This window comes from Ruditapes philippinarum, unplaced genomic scaffold (assembly GCF_026571515.1).
Source record: "Ruditapes philippinarum isolate M1 unplaced genomic scaffold, ASM2657151v2 ctg4687_1_1_1_1, whole genome shotgun sequence".
NCBI lineage: Eukaryota > Metazoa > Mollusca > Bivalvia > Venerida > Veneridae > Ruditapes > Ruditapes philippinarum.
Window position 1 is genome coordinate 1 of NW_026856944.1, and position 22,587 is coordinate 22,587.

Below are 22,587 nucleotides of genomic sequence, written 5' to 3' on the forward strand. Positions count from 1 at the left end.
ATTCAATACAGAAACGTTTATTTTCTTACGCTGTTGGTTAACAGATACATATGAAATGATCAATTTTATGATCAATATACGCTACATTTAGATTTGGAAATGAACGTTCAAGTCCTCACAAGTTACACAGTATTTAAAATTCCATGCTTATCAAATGTTAACACCTGATCATAGCAATTGAATTCGCTAGACAACACCACAAAAGAAAAACTAGAAATGTGTCCATAGGACACGGGTGCCCCCACCACGCGCGCCACTGTTCTGTCGATCTTATAACTCTAGGTCAAATATTTTTTGAAAACTAAAAATCTTTTACTAAGTAAAGGGCAAGAACTTTACAAATACTGATAGTGAATAAATCCACAAGCAAACCCCAAGGTGCATAAGTACACATGCTGACCAACATTCTTGTAAACTTTCAGGCCTACAAGTGAAATACTTTTTTAGCTATGCATGAACAAGTTGAAAATTGCAAATTTATACTACTGTAAGTCAACAAAACTGAAAAAAAATCCATATGCAAAGTCCCATGTGCATAGCTTCACAGTGATGTGAATCATTATTCCTGTAATTTAGTGATGTTGATCATTATTCCTGTAAAGTTGGTTGATTCTAACTCAAGCACACAAGGAACAAATAACAACATAATAACATTAGTAAGTCAAGGGAAATAACTCTACAAATACTTGATAAATCCACAAGCAAAACCCCAGGTGCACAACTACATATGCTGAGCAACCTTCCCGTAAGGTTTAATGACTCTATGTAAAATCCTTTTTGAGTTACATGCGACAAAAGTTGAAAATTGCAAAAAATTTCTTAGTCAAGGGCAATAACTCTAAAAATACTATATAAATCCAGACAAAAATACCCAGGTGTACAACTACACATGCTGATCAACATTCCTGTTAAGTTCCATGACTCTAGGTCAAATACTTTTTGAGTTGCATGCGACAAAAGTTGAAAAATGCAAAATTTTACTAAGTCAAGGGAAATAACTCTGAAAATACTAAATAAATCCAGACGAAAATACCCAGGTGCACAACTTCACATGCTGATCAACAGTCCTGTAAAGTTTCATGACTCTAGGTCAAATACTTTTTGAGTTCCATGAGACACAAGTTGAAAATTGCAAAATTTTACTAAGTCAAGGGCGATAACTCTAAAAATACTAAATAAATTCAGATGAAAATACACAGGTGCACAACTTCACATGATGATCAACAATCCTGGAAAGTTTCATGACTCTAGATCAAATACTTTTGAGTTCCATGCGATACAAGTTGAAAATTGCAAATTTTTACTTAGTCAAGGGCAATAACTCTGAAAATACTGAATAAATCCACACGAAAATACCCAGGTGCACAACTGCACATGCTGATCAAGATTTCTGTTAAGTTTCATGACTCTAAGTCAAATACTTTTTGAGTTACGTGCGACACAAAAGAGAACGGACGGAAGGACGGATGGACAGGGGTAAATCTAAATGCCCGCCACTAAAGTGGGGGCACAAAAACACAAAATTGTCCTCCAAATTGTAAAGTTTTATGTTTCCTTTTAAAACTACATAGTTGAAGGAAATAATAGAGACATTATTTCAGTCAAAGAACCAAAATATGGTTTGTTTTTATAGAGATATAAAACTTAACACATAAATATATCATATTAAAAAAAGAACATTAAAGTTATCAATTATACATCACGTTTTAGAAAGAACGTTAAAAAATTCTTGCTTGAAGGTCTGGTCCATCAAAAGAACTATAAGACCAAATATTAGCAATGGGATTGAGTGTACAATTAGCCCAGTATGTCACACTTTCTGTATATGTCATTGAAATCTGGTGTAAACGGCCAATTACTACAGTAGTCATTCTTGTTTTGAAGCACATTGCATTCGAATAATTTAACATTGAAAGTTTATCATTAGGACAACAGAATATTAACAAATATTCGAACTCTCGGTCAACTACTGTCTAAGGCCTAAATCCTATGTACAATTATTTCATGCATTATACGGAAATGGTGCACTGTAGTCCTTAATTGTAGATATCCATTAGTGATTTAATAGTAACTCTTTCCTTTAGTATATCAGCATCAGTTGTTTCCCATGCATAAAACAGTATTGTCTTCTGAGGAAGAAACATTAGAAAGCCATTGTCTGAAAATCTTCCTTTAATTCCACGAGCCTCCAACCAAACAAACGGGGCGACAGCATCAGTCCTTAGTTGTAATTCAAACACGTTGTCGTCCTCTGTTGTCTTAATTAGTTCCACCTAAAATGGAGGAAAATATTAAAATATCATTATACATATTATATATTTAATAGATGCAAAAGATGCATCTACAGATATTTACACATTTGATATACAATGTATCTAATAGATTAATGTGTATCTTAATGATTCTTACATTTTTGATATATGTAATAGATATTGTATTTTAAAGATTCGTACATATTTAATATAATTATATGCAATAGAAATATAACGTGTATTTTAAAGATTCAAACACATTCGCTACATCTAATAGATATATAGCATGTATTTTAAAGATTCTTACATATTTGATATATCTTATAGATATATAAAGTGTATTTTAAAGGTTTTACATATTTGATATATCCAATAGAATAGATATATAACGTATATTTTAAAGATTCTTACATATATGATATATGTAAAATATATATAACGTTCATCTTAAAGATTCTTATACATTCGATATATCAAATTGATATATGAGATGCAACTTAAAGATTTGTATACATTCGATATGCATGAATCTTAAAGATATCAATACAGAGGTCCTACCAGCTAAGAATACAAATACGTTCCATTGCTTATTGCAGCTATAATTATTAAGACTATTTAGTGACGTATATATTGTGTCAAGATCTATGTAACTGTGATCTCTAACACTTGTGACAAACTATCTTTATACATTATATCTTCTTACAAGTACACTTTTATTGTACCTTTAAGTCCGGTTCTCTTAAACCTATTGCGTCCTTAAATGTTGTTAATGGATACCATGTCGAATGTCCATTATTAATGTCACCAATGTATAGTACAACAAAACAATTTCCTGGCGCCCCACAACCTGACTTTAGTACGAGATTTTGTACGGAAATTTTATAAATAAGTTCCGAAGGTTTAAAAAGCTGGAATAAAAATAATACTTCATTAGGTAGCGAATAATATGCTCATATTAAGTTCATAATTCGTACATGAACATACGATTTCAATGAAGTTCATACTCAAAATGGAAAAATTATGCTAACAAATATCAAGAAGGGAAGCAAATCCACTGAACGCAGACACAACAATGACCTAAAGCAACGAAACTAAAAACGGTATCAAACGAGCAAGGGCAGTTAAACAATGCGGAGGACGGCCAAATATTAATTCAAAGCGAGTCTATATTTGATTATAAGCGAAAAAATTATTTTTGGAGAATATCTTATGTGACCAATTGGTATTAAAACTGCCTGCAAGTATACTACCTAATTAACATTTTAACTATAAATAAATAATAAAACAAATATAAAGCCGAGCCGACATATTAAAAATTTACATGAAATGATGTACACAAATGAAAAGAGAAATATGAGAATCACCTTGAATTCCAGTTGTTCTGTATATTTTGTATCCAAACTATCCCAGGAGTACACACGCATATACACAGTTCCTGAAAATAACGACAGTACCTCGTTCCTTTCTTCTAATTTGTCCTTCAGTATATCTAAAAGGGATTGCTTCTTCCAGCTGCATTGAAATAGACATAATAAAACATAACTGACACATGAGCATGCCTTAAAAATAGCATTGGTTTCATTTTCGTTCATGTTTGCAGATTAAAAAACAACTATATCTATAGTTTGAGGGCCTTTGTTGTTTTACTCAGAGTAAAGTATTTAATCCAGAATATAATACAATTTTAAGATTAACTTTGTTTCCTGTCACTCATATTACAATTAAAATAACACAAAATATGCACTTTGTGATCTTTGTCATCAAATTAATTAAATAAATAAATAAAATAAAGTCACTTTCCAATACTTCGTAAATCAATGAAATAACTTAATACGAAGATAATAGATAACAATAATCTCTTAAAGACATTTTCTACAGTTTTATGAAAAATTAATCCTTTCATAGAATTTTCTAAATTTTTTGTATGATGAGTAAAATTTAATGACGTATTTAAAAATAAAAAGAAAAATATATGTTGACGTGTTGGATTTCTTGTAAAATGGCAGTTTCCATGGTAACCGTATATCTAAAAACTGTCGAAATAGCCTAACTGTGTTATAACGAATAGAAAGTGTATAAGATAGCTTAAAACACACAACGAGCATTGTTTTAGGCAAAGATAACCTTATCTTATGATTCTGTATGAAACAAATGATAATCTGAACATATTTCTTTAAAAAATGAGTTTTCCATGTTCCTCAACTGAACAAAAAATGAGAAAAATAAACATGAATTCGGAGAATAATTAGAGATATTGAAAAAAGTGTTTCATAGGATTTTCTAATTTTTTTGTATGTTGTGTAAAATTTAATGACAAATTCAAAAAGAAAAAGAAAAATATATGTTGGCGTGTTGGATTTTTTGAAAAATGGCAGTTTCCATGGTAACCGTATATCTCAAAATTGTCAAAATAGCCAAACTGTGTTATAACAATGTATAAAATAGCTTATTACACTCACAATAAACATAATTTTATACAAAGCTTGCTTTATCTTAGGGTTCTGTATAAAACAAACGATAATTGGAACATATTTCTTTAAAAAATGAGTTTTCATGCTTTTTAACTAAACAAAAAATGAGAAAAATAAACATGAATTCTGTAAAAAATTAAAGCTATCAAGAAATTTCTTTTATAGAATTTTCTACATTATTGATATATTAAGTAACATTTGATGGTGGATTCAAAAATAGAAATAAAATATATATGTTGACGTGTTAGTTTTTTTGTAAACGGGCAGTTTCCATGGTTACCGCATATGCCAACTGTCAAAATTACCACGCTTTCTTAAGAAATATCAGTGTTATACTAAATGTATTGTCAAATATACAACAAAAACATGTTATAAGAAAAATTTCTTTTTCTTTTGATGTAATATTAAGTAAATGATACTGAATATCTTTTTAAAACATATCTAGGGCCATATTATTTTTTTCACTCGACTAACATACCCGAACAGTAAGCAAGTATTCAGAAATTTGCAAAGAAAATAATGAAATTCGGAACATTTCTTAGATATTAATTTTTTTTATGCAACACTTTTAAAATATATCATTTTAAACTTCTTTGCCCAGTTGTCTGCCAGTAATCAAGTCGCGACGCACTTTCGTCACTATTCAACAAGTGGGTGGGGTTACGCGCGCAGAATTATCATCAATGCTGTCTTACTAATGCTTGGAGAAATCCTTTATGCGATGTTGTCTAAATGACCTCATATTCTTTTGAACCGATCTCCTTTTGAACATTTAGAAATATCTATTCTGTATTATTTACTCATTATTTGCTTATAGCCGAAATTTAAACACTTATCCGAATACTATTCAACTTTGAAGAGTAATTAGGGGGCAGGGGACCTAAGAATGGAAAAAAATTGTATTTCAGTGTGACCAGAAACACAATTCCAAATATTTCAAAATCTGTTTCACAGGCAGATAACCAGTTGCACAGCATTATTCAATGATACATGACATACATTGAAGAAAATAATAGTTTGCATGCATTGCTCCTTCAAAAAAAAGACTGACAGCAATTTACATTTACCCCCACCCAGCCAAAATCACACCTAAAATATACCAATATAGGCAATCTTCATGAAGGTGCAACATACTCCAGAATCCGCCCGATTCCTTTAAAAATATCAGTAACACGCAGTGCAAGCTATGGCATTTTCAGAAATTACCAATAAAGTGTCTGTCATACGTTTAGATTTTTCACAAAATTTATCTGAAATTTCTTACATGTTTGGCGCCAACTGTCAAAGCTTGATTTTTAACTCTTTCACCTCCATTCGGAGAGTCAGAAATACATACAAAGCTACCAAAATGCTTAGTTTCGGGTAAAAACCCAAAAATACTTCTCATTTCCTACACACAAACAAGAAAGAATTACAATGACAGAGAAATATCAGAAGTTATCAGTACCTTCAAAACACCATGTCTGAGTTATTAAAAATTTGACCGGGGCCATCATTCGAATATGTCCCCTGCCCCCTTATCCGTGATTATCTTTCTTGGAAGCGCATAACGATGCACACAGAAAACTACCGAAAACGTCTTTAAATGAGTTAAATGAGATAAAAAGTTAGAAATTATATGTTTGCGTCTGGCATAATGCTTCAATTTATAATGTATTGGTATTGCAAATTTTAAAAAATCCACTTTCTCCACGTTACTTTCTTTTTAAAGTTTGTTTACTGGAAAACAATATAATTATATATGTTAGGTCCATAGGTACCTTGGAAAGAGGGTATTACCCAACATTGCTGGTAACTCATGCCTATTGTCGAGATTAGGAAAGTTGTTACCATCTTGAAGTTTTGTCCGCTGAAATTCTGACAGTTCATCAACGACAATGTACACTTGTAAATGATCTGTGCTTTCATGGTTGCTTATAAATGGAGAAATTAAAACTGGCGAGAAAAAATGGATTGCATAATAGTGCAACATCTTCCATTTACCTCCATATTCTGAAAAAAGAGACAAAAGTTACTGTTATTAGATTTATAAACTATCCTTTGAATATTATATTACATCTCATAGTTACTTTATTTTCACGACACAGATAACAAACAAAACAATGAGTTTGTTTTATGTAATGAGTGAATATGACAAATAAGACTTTCTCATATACATAAACGCTCGTATTGATCTCAGACCATCTTTGAACAACAACAGTGAATTTTAAAATAACGTAAGTTTTGAAAAAATATTAATAAAATCCGTAAAATTTTACATAAATTATTCTTGAGGTTCTAGACGTATTGTGAAACACGTTGGTTAATAATCAGGTTAGTTTAATTTCCATAAATTCCTACCGATAGACGACCAAGAGGGCGCCTGCCAGATATCTGCAAACATCCAATATAAAGCCCCCATCGTCTTTCCTTCGCCGTACTCATTAATTTCACTCTGCCACCGTCTATAGTGTTCCGTTTCTGTTCTCATGGCAATCGCTTGTACTATCTATATACATGTAATATACTCAAATTAAAATAAATATAATGTTTTATGTAAACAGCTTACGTATTTGCTTTTTACTTTTTGGCTTCAAAACACTACAAAATTAAATTGGTAACTTTTAGCTCAATGTTTCATTTCAAATGCTAGTTTTACACGTATATATACTCATAATCTCTATATATATTCGCCATTTAAGTTAATGAAAACATTATTTATTATATACTTATAAATGAAATATTGAGAAATATTGATGAAATAAAATGCATATTTTCATTTTTCTTATTTTCACTGTAAAAATTATTTTTTCACTGCAGTGAAACATACTTTTCCGTATTTTCAATGGTGTTTTGCCGGACTACTTTCTTTTAAATTCTGCCATTACACAAAATTTAAGGGAAAGTCTTTTAAATTTAATGTCAAAAAAGAGAAAAATGTATATAATAAACAGAAAATTCAAGTTTTTTCTATAAATACATGATTTATTTTCATCTTGTGGCATGAAAATTACCATATTTCACTCGTGGCTACCGCCACTCATGAAATATTTATTTTCATACCACTCGATGAAAATAAATCATGTATTTATAGAAAAAACTTGAATATCCTCTATATGTTTCACAGTAGCTGGAGTCTGATTCTGATATAGAGACAATCATCTGGTTAATTGTTGCGTTTATTCGACGATCACGTGAGGGCCCAATGTTCTCCCCGTAAAGGGTCAAAAAACATCACAATGAAAAAAATAAATTTCCTGGGGTACAATATATGATATCCCCAAAACCTTTAAATTGGGGGGAAACATTAAAAAGTTGGGGGGTTTTAAATATAGTAAAAATATTAATTTTTCCCATTTAAATTGTTTTCCCTAAAATAAGTCAAAAAAAACTTTTAAAAAAAAATAAAAATAAATTATAAAATATAAATTGGGGGTAAATTTATTTCTATAGACTTAGCGTTGCATACAATTTTTGCAATTGAGAGAACTGTATTGAAGTACTTAATCTATCCAAAATCAAAAAAAGGCTTTTTTAGATAAAATTAAAAAACTATATTAACGTTATTTTATGGTCGCTTTCTCTAACAATTCAATATATATTTTTACGTAAAAAGATATAGAGGATATTTGTTTGTTTGTGTGTAAGATGAAATTTTATTTCATCGAGTGGGCTTTAAAAACAGTATTCTCACGAGTGGCGTAGCCACGAGTGAGAATACTGTTTTTAAAGTTCACGAGATGAAATAAAATTACATCTTACACAACAAACAGACAAATTTTCTTTTTTATTTTATGCTTTAAAACAAGTTAAAACGAAAATTTCCATAATTTTTAACGTTAATATTAAAATCTGTTTTCCCCATTGAGAGCCCCATTCAGAGGGAATTTCTCATTAAAAACAAGAAGTCTTGAGCTGAGAAATAAGTCCGCCAATCAAGGTTAAATGACGGTGATATTTATTCATTTTATTAAAAAAAATATGAATGATCGCTTGTTTTAATAATAAAAACAAACAATTCTTGTAGGAGAAAAAGTCCAACCATCCATCCATATTTCTGTTACTTACTGCGAATTTATATTAGACCTGGCTTTGTAAAATGTAAGCGGCAGCCATTTTTTAAAGTTGTGTATTTCATTGGAGGAAAATAATTATGTAAGATTCAGAAGGATATAATTTGGATTTGTTAGTCATACACCTTTTTAAAAGAAAGAAAACTTATTTGAGGATTGTAACAGACAAAAAATAAGTGTTGACAGAAGTGAAAACATTCAGAAAAGGAGCTAGGAAAATGGAAAACTTGGAAGCTTGCTAAGGCATTGTAAGGAACGCTGGGTTATTTTACTTATTTTACGAGTGATGGCTGTCAATGCTTTTCAATTTTTCATAAAGCATACGGCAGTTATTGCTCGTAGGATACTTTAATATGCCCAAATGTCATCAAAAGCAGTTTAGCATGGGGAAGGAATGTATTTTTCAGACTGTAAAAACGAAACAAAAAAATTTTGAGACGAAATTTTGTGATTGGAATTTGAAGGAATAGAAGTAAGTTTTCTCTCTTTATTACTTTTGACATTTAAGTTATTTATCTATTTCAGCTTTGCTATTTTTTTAACAGCCTGATATTGTCAGAATTGTCAGTAAAAATAAAATTGAGGAACCACATGGGGAAAATCTTAAAAAAGTAGTTTTGTCATTGAAAAAAGTGAAATTATATTTTGATAATTTTCACTGTGAAATTATCAAATATAATTTTCACGGATAAATCAGTAATCCACTGAAAAGCATAAAATAAAATATTTTAACCCTAAAATTTCTGATATTATTTTATTATATATAATCATCTATTATCATCTGTCAAGAGTTACATACTTAAGATATTGTATAAAGTTCATCATCTTCATTTATAAAATTACAAATACAGGAATACAAATACATGTACTATGATCACTTTATAGGAATGATAAAATAATTTGCATACAAAACATATATGTCAGCCACTTTGATGCTATATATAAAAGATTAAAAAGCAGAGGCGCGTTAACTGTGTTACACGTCAATTATTTAATAGGATGTACGAAATATTGCCATTATTTATATGTGTGGCTGTAACAATTAGTCATTTGTTCGGCAAGCGCTTAGTATAACTAAATCAATCAAAAAATGATAAAAGAAACGAGCTTCTTAATTGAAAGCTTACAATTTCTAGGACAAACATTTCCCCTTTTTGGGTTATTAACTTTAAAGTAAAATACTCCCAAATTTATACAAACCCCCTGCAGGGATGCTGCCTTAGCCCTTTTTGGGGTTCTGCTCGTAAAAGAAAATTTTTGTCTGTCAAAATTAACTGGAGTAAAAAATTCCCTAAAATTTGGGGAAATAAATTCCATCCCAATTCGGGGGCCCCTTTCCCGGGGTTATTTTGTACGTAAAGTCCTCAAAAAATTTCGCCGGGATAAATGAAAATAATGAACGGGTAAAATAAATAATCATTTAAACACACAACTTTTAAACTAGTTTGCCATAAAAAAGAAAGTAATGAAAAAGGGTGAACCCGTCAAATCCCCGGCCCAAACGTTTTTAAAATTTTTTCCCGGGGCCCTCTTTTTCCCCAAAAGGGAAGCTTAATAAAAAATCACAAAAATTACCTTTTGGGAAAACCAAACATAAATTTTTGGAAAACCAAAACCGGGAAAAGAGAAAGAGTATAATTATGATGATCAACCTTTGGTCACATATAATCAATATAATTAAGGGCAACAAATATTTCAATATACAAAATAGACTAAATACAAAATGTGTGTTTGAGAAAGTTAGCCGTCGTTTAAAATGTAATTAAATTTCAAATGTTCAGCTTAAAAAATAACAATGAATGATCTATTTTAGATCTCATATATTATTATTCTGCATACTTACTGTCACCATATCGCGTATTTCCAGGATTTGAAGAAAGGCCACCTTCCATTGCAGAGGCAATACCATTACTAGGGCTTGACGTCATGTAAGGTCTGGTCGGATCCGTTTCTTTTACAATGGTTAGAATTGTGTCGACATAAAGTTTCACATAGTCGGACATTAAGATCTTGTTTCTGAATACACCTGGCCACCTAGAATAATTAACACATAAAATGATTCACTTGTTTCCTTTCTGCGATATGGCGGGGATAAACGAAAATATTTCATTGTTAGATATAATGTTTTTTGTTTGTTTATGTTGGGTTTTTGGGGGGTGCACCATAACATACTCAGGGTCTGTGATCACATGACATTTGTTTATTGTAACATTGGGTCACCCCCATCGTGCTACCCTGACGCAAGAAAATTTACGTTATGAATTATGGTGTCTGTCTAATGTACAAGGGTTGCAATATGAAATGCATTATGGTCAATAACTTTAACAAAGGAGGAAATATTTTACAATTTTCTATTTCAACCCTTTGAAATATCTCCTTAATTTGTCAATTTGACAAAGCATTGCTGACAGAAAATTTCTGGTGGCCCAAAATGTGATTTGTAAAGATTTAACAGCGTGTTCCTTGAAAACGTTAGAATAATTAATTTGTTGTACAATAGACAGATAAAAACGATTAGACGCTGACAAAGGTAACGTTTCACAAAATCTGTCATGATAAATATCTAGCTTCAAAAGTCTCCAATTTTAAGGGAACAAGTTAAGTTTTACACAGATCAACACTCTTTGTTTTTAAAAGATTACAAGCATGTATTAAGTGGAGATCTGTGTTAAATATAATAAATTGAGAATATAAAACATATAAATGCTTTAGTTTTTACCAGCTCCCTGCAATGGCCGCTTCATTCTCATTATTGCCACTGTAAGCAAATACCGATGGATGATTCTTAAGTCGTCTTACCTTTAGAAACAATATGCAATGTGACAATAAAAACAACAAATACGTAACATAATAATGGCTTTCTTTTCCAAAGATTTTGTTACTAGTATCAATGTGTTTCTTTACTGTAACAAAAAAGATAGTAGTGCAAGGTGGGAACAAATAATTTATAAATGACTCATTTTGAGATTGTAAAATTTTATTAATGACTCTAAATGTACAGTTTGTTTAAACCTTAATAAAATTCAATAATTTCATAATTGATTGATACATATTTAAGCTATATATTTACAGTTTGCACGATGATCAATAGTTACACAATATATTTTGAGATTTTTCTAATTAATTTAATTGCTAACTTGAGTATATTTAACCGACCCTCAGAGAGAAATCAACTTAATTCTACCTGGTACGTCACTTCTTCTTTCACTGATGATAGAAAATCTTCATCTACCGGGTATAAAGCACATGCAAACATAAAATCCTGCCATATTAAAATACCAAATTCATCCGCAAGGTCGTAAAAGTAGTCCGATTCATAAATCTGAAATTGTATCGGAGGAATGGTCTGAAAATGTGTACGCATGCTATTGGTCGAGACCTCCATCAAATGATAAAAATATTTCAAGTACCTTCGCGTAAAAAACCTCAGTGGAGTCCCTTCAACAAAAATGAAATCTAACTGAATAAAAAGTCTTTGAAAATGCAAAAGTTTTATAAAAATAAAGTAATTTAAAAAAAAAATCATTATTCATCAAAATAAAATTTGTAATATGAAATGGTAATAGTTGTATTAGACTTAACAAATTTAATGAAACAAAAAAGATGTAGTCTTTGCGTTGATAAATTGAATTGTCACTATAACTTACACCACCACCCCATACTCGCAAACAGTTCATATTTGCATCAACCGCTGATTGTAAATAGTTCCGCAGTCTGTCTTTTGTTACTCGCTCTGGAAAACTATCTGCTGGTACCCAATTAGAACCTTTTAAGAATATCGGATGATTGTTGATGCGAAAGTAGAAAGAAAGTCCTGAAGAAAAAAAGACATATCTGCATGCATACAACAGTCAAGAGACTAGTCTGAATTTCACTGTTTTTGTTTTTTGTTGTTTTATTTTTGTTGTTGCTGTTGCTTTTTTAAATTTCTGTGTCCATGTTTGAATAATATATTAAAAGTCAACCTTCATAACAACATATCTACATATTTTATCTCCACTTTTAGAAGAAATAAATTGACCTATTTTATGGTTGGCGTTGGTTAACTTTTTAGTTAAGGTCCATTTTCTCAGAAACTATTAAAGTTATTTATTTCAGACTTGGTATACATGTCAATTATCATAAAACGTGCAGATACTCCAAAAATTATTTTTTTGCAAAGTAATAATCGAAGCAAAAAGTGGCGTTGGCGTATACATTAGAAATTCGTACTTTGCATTTATTTTGCAAGTACTTTTCCGAAATAAATGTAACGCAATATAACAAGAAATATGTATTCTCCACTATGGAAACATACTCGTACTGTCTCCTTATGTCCACCAAGGAACTCAATTAGTTATTCGCGGGAATCCCCAACTAACAACCAGAAGGTAGTTGGTTATTCACAATTCCTGCCAAATTTCCAGTATTTCTTTTCATGTTTGGAAACAAATTACATTTTGCACTTTTTCAAAAATTTCATCAAACTAGGAGTTTTACAAGTTTTCACATGTATAATTTCATTTTAATTTCATCAAAAATTTTTGGGTGGGTAAACTTTTTTTTCCTTTTCATATTTTTGATAACCCGGGATTTAAAAAAAATAAAAAAAATAGACTTTTTAAAAATTTTTTAAAAAAACAGTAAAATCTTTCCCGTGAGGTGATACTTTGGGTTTTTGTATGGCCTTTAACAGTTTCCCGGGAAAGCAAAAACGTATCGTCCTTTTGGGTTTTTTTAAACAAAAAATGCCCAAATTTTATTTTTCCCAAAGTAAATATTAAATTTTTATAAAATCCCCGTGGTTTCCCTACCCCTTTTGGGCCAAACCCTGCCATAACTCCCGTTTTCTTAAATTTAAGCAAATAACTGAATATACAAGTCTGAAATTTGACTTATGAACAAGCTTTGCGATTTTCAATAATTTGTATCCGTTTTTTTTTGTTACTTTCGAATTAGATTACATCTTATGTCTTACATATATGTTTAATTAATTACCAGACCATTGCATCAGACTAATTAAACATAAGTTCAAAAGCAATATGAAATGGCAAAATGAGTTTCAAAATATGATGATACCTTTGGAATATCATAGATTTCCGACAGTGTTTGTAAACCTTTGTTTAATTTCACATCTCTTGTCACTTCAACATCAGTGCCTTGAATTGCTATTTCTAAAAGCCCATTTTCAGCAATCTTGTCACTAGACCTTGTAAATATATCCATATGCAATTTCCACGTATCATTGACTGAAATATAAAACCAAAGTGATTATATTTCAAAAGTATTCAAGAAGTAACAGGGGATGCTATGATTACAGATAGATATTATATACCTAAAATATCATTTTTCCGTTTCCACTTTATCACTTTGTGTGTTGTCATTAATATTGTAGATCTAACTAAAAGCGAATTTAGATGTTCGTTTAATTGCCAATTGTTCTGGATTTCAAACCGCACAATACATAATCCGCTAGAGATTTGATAGTGAGCGAACAAATCTTATTTTAGCGAGTACTAGCACCATGTCAGCACTATCTCATTCAAAACTGTGTCTCTTACTTCTTTAAGAAGTATGTTCATATATAACATACCTTTAGAAGTTTCTGTTGTGACATCAGTGATTATCATTCCATCTGTGGCTTGAATATATATATCTTTCCTGTGAAATATTAAACCAATATATTAGATCTATAGGTAATCAAAAAATATATAGGTAAAATAAGTACTATTATAAAAATTTTATTACAATTAGAAATGTAGAAATGATACTTAGTTTCAACAGCAATCGCCTAGCAAATATATCCATGTCACGACAAGTTTTATGCATGGTGTGTTATCTTTATATATTTGCTGGAGATGGCTTGGAGTGAAAAAGCCACGTGCAAATTTCGTAGAGATAGATTCATTTAAAAGAATCCATCAGCATTTAAGTGTCCGACTTACTTCTTACATTCTACTAAGGAAATACCGATAGTTTCCGATTACACTCACCATATTCCCATAGTAACAAAGGCTGGTCCCCAATCCCAGCTAAAAGCACACTGCATTTTCCTAACCATATTTCTATGACATTCACCATGAAAATAATAAGGCGGGCAGTCTGGTGGAACCTTGTACTCTGACGCATTGGCTTTCTCTTCTCCATACTGCACAGGTGATTTAAAGTCAACAGCGATAACATTTGTGTCCTGAAATAAGCGTTATAATCGTCATAAAGTATTTGGCAAAATGTTTTGAATAATTACGAATATAATTCACGAAAAGGGGAAAACTAAAAAATTAAAATCAAAAAGGGGAAAACAAGGTTTAAGATTCTTTTTTCTAAAAATTTTTTATGAAAAACCAATGTAAAAATTGAAAAAAATTTTCAATCAAGGTTTAAACACTTAAAATGGGGAAAAATCTGCAAAAGAAATGAAAAAAATATACTTAGAAATTTTAAGGGTTTAAAAAAGGATTTTCCGGGTTTTGTAATTTTTTTAGCCGAATTTTTTTTGAAAAGTTTTTCAAAAAAATTTTCCCTTTTGGGGGTTTTCTTGCACAAAGAAAAATAATTTTTCCCCGAAAAAAGGGGTTTCAAGCCAAAGACCTCAAATGGGGGGCCCCTTTTAAAGTATCACCAAATTTTGGGGATCGTTTTTCCTTAAACCTGATTATTTTTAAAAATTTGTGGCATATCCCCTTTTAAACTTTATCAACCATCAAATATTCTGGGTTTTTTGACAATGTTCAAAGTTATCTAACTTGCACGAGATTTTGTTGAAAAATGTGAATAAGGTCGTTTTCGTTAATAAAACAATATACAATAATTAACATCTTCTCTTCTCCGTTTTAGAAAAAGATGATTAATTAAACAACAGTCAAAATGAATAAGCAAGCAAGGGCGCGTATGCTTCAGATATGATATTTGTTATTATCACTCAACTTTTTATGCTTTCTTTTACTTCTTTTCATTTGGTGGTGAATTTTAAATTTCGTCTTTTAAATCATGATATAGACCTTTGCTTTTTTAAAAATTTATATCTTATTAAAATATTTCGCTATTTACGGGGGAAAATGTCAAACATCTAACCTTAACAACTGACTTGATATCAAAGATATATCTAACAAACATGTTGTCAGACTTTCCAACCACCCTGTCGTTGATGGTCACTGTTGCTATTGAATCAAGTCCTTCACAAATCAAAAGAATCTTGTCCATCTTTAAAACTTCTTTCGAAACTGATGAAATATGAAATGAAAATTAACAATGGTAGGTGTACATGATGTGGGCTGTTCCCTGAAATTATTTGTTCGAGTGCCATTGCGATTCGACAAATGCTTTCAAATTGCATTTTCTGACGTTAATGTGTAAAAGTCTTCCTCCACCATTTAAGCTGGAAAGTCGCCATAAGATCTATACTGTGTTCATGCCATATAAAACCCGTTAAAAGTACATTGCTTCGATTACTGATGCAGACAAATGACAAATAACCACTATGGATCGAGGCGGAAAATTTGATTTCATGGAATATTACTTGAGTACAGCTGTTACTTCCAAAATAAATATATGAGAGAGCAAACGCACAACACGTCGTCTAAGTCCACGTTTGGCTTCAAAAAAGGCGTGTGATCGGGACAATAACCGCTATAACCCCCGAATAAATCTTTAGTGCAAGTGAAAAATTACTTTCTTACTATCTTGCCATGCTTCATAGAATTAAGATTTTCTAACAACATACAAAATGCAATTAATTTTGTTAAATTGGATTTTACCTTTAAATGTTCTGATATACTGCCAATCTCCTCTTCCAACCCATGAATAAGATATGTCATTCTTCCTGAAATAAGGGTTCCCGAGTATCCCTGCTCCCATAAGAGCTGTGTGAACGCCTCCGGGAACGTCCGAAGTTATCCCATCTGCGAAAGATAGATAATTTCAGAATTATGTATTAATGTGCAACAAAGGAATTGCGGGCTCTAGCCAGGTTAACGTTATATTTCAAAATTACCAATTCACTTCTCTAGCTGCTTATATTACTGACGTTAGACACACCTACCTGACGCCAGTAATATTATTACTCTAAGAAGTCAGACACGCAGGATGTGACAAGTATAAAGTATTTCAAAAACTGCTAGGAAACGCCGTTCAGCTAGGTATTCAAAATCATGAATAAAATCGTGAAATAGACTCCTTCATTAACAGCAAAGCTAATGTGTCTTCTTTTAAGAAATATATTCCGAGAAGTAGGAAAAGTATGGAGATACGAGGCTATCTGAGATGAAGGAGGGTCCAATAAGATTTTTTTGATGTTTTTCTCTTTCGTATCGTAGGCAAAAATAAAAAAAAACCTTCCGTGTAAAAAAAAAATGTACAAGCATTTTACTATGTTTTATTTTATCATTATACCTTTCCCTTTACCCCCCCCCCCCAACACACACAAATGTAGCCCCTATCTACAGTCTTCAATCGACAGACTGTGCGAAAATACTAATAACCTAACAGCGCTGTGCATTTATGAGTATGCGATTTAACTCTGGCACATTTTCAACAGATTTCGAGAATTTTATATAAAAATAGTATTTCAATTTTATAAGTTTTGAGTCATCCGTCAAGGACAAAAATGACACCCGTGGGCAAACGAATATGGAATTTTCTATTTCGCGCGAAGATGGCCCCGAAATCGGTCGACAGCCAATCAACAACTGAAGCAAGTACGATTCCTACAGAAAGGTCACGCGATCGTATCCGATTCCCATCGAAGGTTACGCGATGGAATCCGGTCCACACGCGAAGTCACCTCAAAGATGCAAACTTTTACCAAATAGTTTACCCGTAGGACACGCGAAGGTCATGCGATAGGAACATGGCGTCGTATTGTTAGTACGGTGGTTCGAACGTGATCACGAAGGCGTCACGTGACCTCCGGTTGGTATAAAACATTCGGCCAACCGTAGCATATTTCAAAATTTAAAATTACTAACATTCTTCCGGAGGACTCGCCATTATGGGCAACCGGTGACGAGTATAAGTAAACTCAATTACACAAAAGGCAAATTTCAGTTGCTGATAGTATTGGAGCACAAGTACGTACGTTTAAACTTTATTTTAAATTTGATTGAACTTTATCATGCCATCCAAGCGGGGCCTGTAAGTGTTGCTCATCGTGGTTTCTAAGGTGTATCAAAAGTAACACTGCTCCTTCCTTCTTTTACTTGGTTGACTCATAAAGTATACCACTTTGCATGAAATGTATTGTCAATTGCAAACAAGTAAAATGGTTTCCTGCGGTGAACATTTTAATGATATAAAGATATTTCATTTAACTATTTTCAACATTATTTGGGGGGGGGGGGCATAAATAAACGTTTGTATCAGGAATATAGTTGACAATTGAATATCAATATAGAAGAAGGTCTTTGGAAACGACCGGAGAAGGTCGAACATAAAACAATTATTTCTTTTTAAGAAAATGATTAAATAGGCCTACCATTTTATGAATAATTCCGAGCAAAAATAAATAAAGTAAACACACACGTTTACGCAGAAAATATCTCTATTTGTTATGGTAGATGCCCCTACGAATATTTTAATTTTGTAAATTTTCAGTATAAATAATTTATTGTTTGTAAAATTTAAGATAGATATTAAAGAAACATTGATAATTTTCAAACACATCATTCAAGTTTTTCCACCTTAAACGGTAAAATAATGATAGAAAATTAGAAATATCACGTTCTTAATAAGTTGTAATTCGGACTAATTCCCTACAGGTAAATCCGTAACGTACCGGCAAACGGTATTTAGCTAGGTTTTCGAAAAGGTCAATTAACCAATCATGTTCGGTTTACAGATCACATGCTCCTCCATGTACCGAAAACAGGTCACGTGCTCCTCCATGCCTCAAAAGTTAAACGCGTACCAATACCCTGCGGTCTGGAGACCGCAGGGAATAATGGAACTTTCTGAAGTCTCTATAGAGATGTGCAGGACCAGAAGATGGTTTTAAGACTAGCCTTTTACTGACAAAACGAAAATATTAAAGCGCCGTATATCGTGTATCTTGAAAATGACCTAAGAGATAAAAGAGAAAGTATGGTGACCCCCACTGTTTCATCAATTTTTTTCAATTATGATTCTCTTTTATATCATGTTAATTATAAAAGTAACCCTGCATTTGATCTTTGCTGTTGTAAAATATACTGAACTTTACATGTAGGGGATTGCTACCTTTAAATTAACAAGAGTCATTGATTATCAAACCTTTCCGTTATTACTTTAGCACTCGTGGTCTTTTACCGGAAGAAAAATAAACACAAAAAAGACAAAACACAAAACAAAAGGAATAAAGTTTCCTTTTAAAAGGAAAGGCTTGCACAGTTGTGCCTTCATCCCAACCCTTTAAAATTGTTTTTTTTTTTTGGTTTCAATTTATTATCACAATTTTTTTGAATTACGGTATTTGTATATCATAAAGTTGTTTTTTTTTGTTTTTTTTTGGTTTTTTTTGAAAAACGAATATTTTTTGTCAAAACGATTTGAAATTGTATAAAACTAATACTGAACGGAAACAAGTGTGCACATTTCATTTCCCCTTTTTCGAAGAGAAATCATTCGTTTGCTTTATAGACAAATACTTCGTTAAGTGGTACCAATTAATAAGCATGTATCAACTATGTTACACGATCACAAATACGATGCGCTATCTGTAGATCAGCACGTGGCAATGCAAAGTTAATGATATGCATGGGCTATTTTTAGATTACCTCACCATTGAATTGCGTTCAGTAGTTCTAAATATAACTCGATCATGCGTGATTTGGTAAGCAGGACCACCCTTTGAAGACGGAATTAATTACAGTCACCATTCTCTATTGTATAAAACTAATACAGACAAAAAACAATTATAAAAGAAACTAACTTTTGCGTCTTGAAAACAATTGAAACGGAACAATTTCGTTTATAATTTATTACGGTTTAAACCGATAAATCAAGTAAAAATAGAAATCCTATTTATATCAACAAACTGGGATTACCGAAGTAACTAAAATAGCTTAGATTTCCGTAATATTACTTCGTCTGATTCTGCAGTATGACGGAATCGCCCGAATTGTCACGATTGCAATCGGAACTACATCGGCTATTATCATTAATCCGAAGAGTGACGGAAAAGGCCGAAAAGTTGCGATTGGCACGATTGCAGCAGGTTTCACAGGAAACCACCTTACCGGAACAAGTTATTCAAAACAAATGGCTTGCAGCCGTGGCTGCAAGCCAAAAAGTGAAACAACAACAACAACAACAATAAAACAAACACACAAAATTAAATATGTATGTATATTTGAACATTAGTGTATTTCGTTTAGACAAAACTAAAAAAAATGTAGGTCTGAAATAAAGAGGTCATTATACATTGTTGAATACAATACTAATTCTTTTTAGACCCGTACACAGCATTAATTAGGATCGGAAAGGGTCGCGTCTTATAAACTGGTGTGCCAGCACTGTATACTCAGTATGGCAATCAAAAATGCTCCATACAGCTATATATAATCCTGTAAGATCTTAATGCAAGCTAATTACTTTGTCTTATGTAACATACTTTTTCATACATTGTTGTGTACAACTTAAAAACTTATACATGTATTGGACTCAGTTTTGAAGTCGGCATTGTATAAAGACCTCATTCTTTGTAACATTAATGAACTGAATCTAAATGGGCTAGAATTGTTCTGATTAAAGTTGACAAATAAAGCGCTTAAAATTTTAATTCAAATAGAATAGACTCTGCATGGAATTGAATTGTAAATAATGTGTGTTGTCAATTTAATATTCACTGTTTTATAAATTTCGGTCAAAACAAACCACATTGATGAAGTAAGTGCATTTTTTGTGAAGTGCGTTACTTAGTCATAATTAGACAGGTAATTGCGTTTTGTGAAGTTATATTGTTGCTATCATACTGTTATACAATATCAATCATTCACTGCTGCTGGTTACTACTATATCTTATATTAGTGCCAAAATGTCATGATCTGTTTCAATGCCAGACGTTTTTTTAATTATAATTCAAACATAGTGTTACAATTCAGGATTTATTTTACCTTATTGCAAATTATTTAGGAACAATTGTTTCTGTTTTTTTCCCATGAGTTTGAATATAACATAGTAGTAGAACATTTAGAAATACTTTGTGTTGAAGGCATAATAAAACTATATTACTTAGCTTATTCAAAAACAGACATAAAATTATCAAGTTAGAACAACGTAAACCTTTTTTTGTAGTTTTATGAGATGATAAGTAAAAATCTATTATCATAGTGAACATTTTTTCATGGTTTATTAACTTTGCCTGACTTTTACATTAAAAGACATGGGGGAGATTAGAGCAAATATTCCGTTTCATAAAACAAAAATAAAGATTTGTTAATTTTTCTTACTGTGTTGAAAGAGAGAGTGGTACTTTAAAGATGAAATAGTTTTTGTCATATTCACATATTTTCTTAGCTTGTAATTGTTTTTTTTTATTTCAAGATAGATATTAAATTAATGAAATTTAAAAGTAAGATGGATATTTTACAATACGAACACAAATATAAATATTGTATGTAGTCGAGTAATGTAAGTCACATAGGTACTTTTAAGTACGTGTACATAAATTTAATTACAAGCTGAAAGCAAAATAAAGATTTTGTTTTAAAGCAATTACCCAATTTATATTTTAATGATGTATGGGAAGCAGAGAAACATTGTCGACCTTGAATGCCACCAGACAAATTTCCATCACAATTCATTTGAGCCGAAAACGGGTACGCTGTTCAAAAACATTTAATTAACCTAATTGTTGAGAGCGTTGTTAAATTTTAAAAACTTTTATCTTACTTCCATCAAAATGCATTTCATTGCACTTAAATCAAAGAGTTTAGAAGAAGAATAAGTAAATTTAATAAATAGAGAAATATATTGATTTAGAAAAAAGGATTACCCATTGTTGAATTTCTAAGTGTCCATTTTCCATTCAGAGCTATATATTCACAAAAAGCAGGAGAAAATAACAAGAAAAATAGGACCTGCGACATATTTCCCATTTTGCTATAAACTGGGATTATGGAAATCGTTAAGATTATTAGTGTGAGATTCTTTATTGTACGTACTATGAATAATATAGTATTGATTGTTTTTCCTGTACAGTTCTAAGATAATTAACCCTAATTGTTTGAAAGCAAGTTATTCTTTAACTTCAATCTTACTGGAACCATTAAAATGCATTTCTTAAATTTGTATTTAAATTAAAGAGCGGAGAAGAAGTAAATTAAATGAACAGAGACATATATTTAGAAAAGCAGATTACCCATTGTTGAATTTCGAGCCTCCATTTTCCATTTCGGCCTATATATTCACAAAAAGCAGAAGAAACGAATTAAGATGTTTATTTCGGATTCATTTGAGTAAAACATGCATGTACATGTAGGCCTATACAGGAGAGAGATGATATATTCCCTAATACATACATGGCTACTATATGTAAGTACACTTTAATCTACACGATGACCTACAAGCAGCACCCGTGACGACAATAGCCCCAACAGCGCTACTTCATAAAAAAGCACGTACTCGATTCAATCAAAATGTTTAAAAAATTCTGGCTGCAAATAACGTATACGTACGTACATGTACATACTTAAACAAAATTAAATACCTCTGCACCGGGAAACAGCAGTTGTTAAGACTTATTTCACAAATGAGCACGTACGTTTTATTAAACATTTACGTTTAAATATAGTTTTTTTATGATTTTTCTTACAATAATAAATAAACATAAATCCCATGCGTGTTTTCAAAGAGTCATGT

The 22,587-nt window shown here is 31.4% G+C and overlaps 1 protein-coding gene across 1 annotated transcript; it reads right to left on the reverse strand.

Moving 5' to 3' along the window:
• Positions 1–1,621: 1,621 nt before the first annotated feature.
• On the reverse strand, positions 1,622–16,651 carry LOC132748209 (beta-mannosidase-like). The gene is made up of 16 exons (XM_060737771.1): positions 16,512–16,651; positions 15,829–15,977; positions 14,748–14,944; positions 14,348–14,415; positions 13,834–14,003; positions 13,424–13,478; positions 12,423–12,589; positions 11,960–12,097; positions 11,495–11,574; positions 10,615–10,809; positions 9,976–10,012; positions 7,064–7,211; positions 6,484–6,715; positions 3,617–3,764; positions 2,975–3,160; positions 1,622–2,273 (listed from the first exon to the last, which is right to left on the reverse strand). Exons 1-16 carry the CDS (start codon positions 16,609–16,611, stop codon positions 2,037–2,039), a joined length of 2,307 nt encoding a protein of 768 aa, XP_060593754.1. The 5' UTR covers positions 16,612–16,651; the 3' UTR covers positions 1,622–2,036.
• Positions 16,652–22,587: the final 5,936 nt, after the last annotated feature.

Coding starts and splice junctions, on each gene's coding strand:
- LOC132748209 (XM_060737771.1), bottom strand. CDS start 16,611: ATGGGAGCAGGGATACTCGGGAACCCTTATTTCAGGAAGAATGACATA. Junction 14,004..14,347: donor CACAACAGAAACTTCTAAAG/GTATGTTATATA, acceptor TTTATATTTCAG/TCAATGATACGTGGAAATTG. Junction 12,590..13,423: donor AGGCCATACAAAAACCCAAA/GTATCACCTCAC, acceptor TTTTTTCTTCAG/GACTTTCTTTCTACTTTCGC.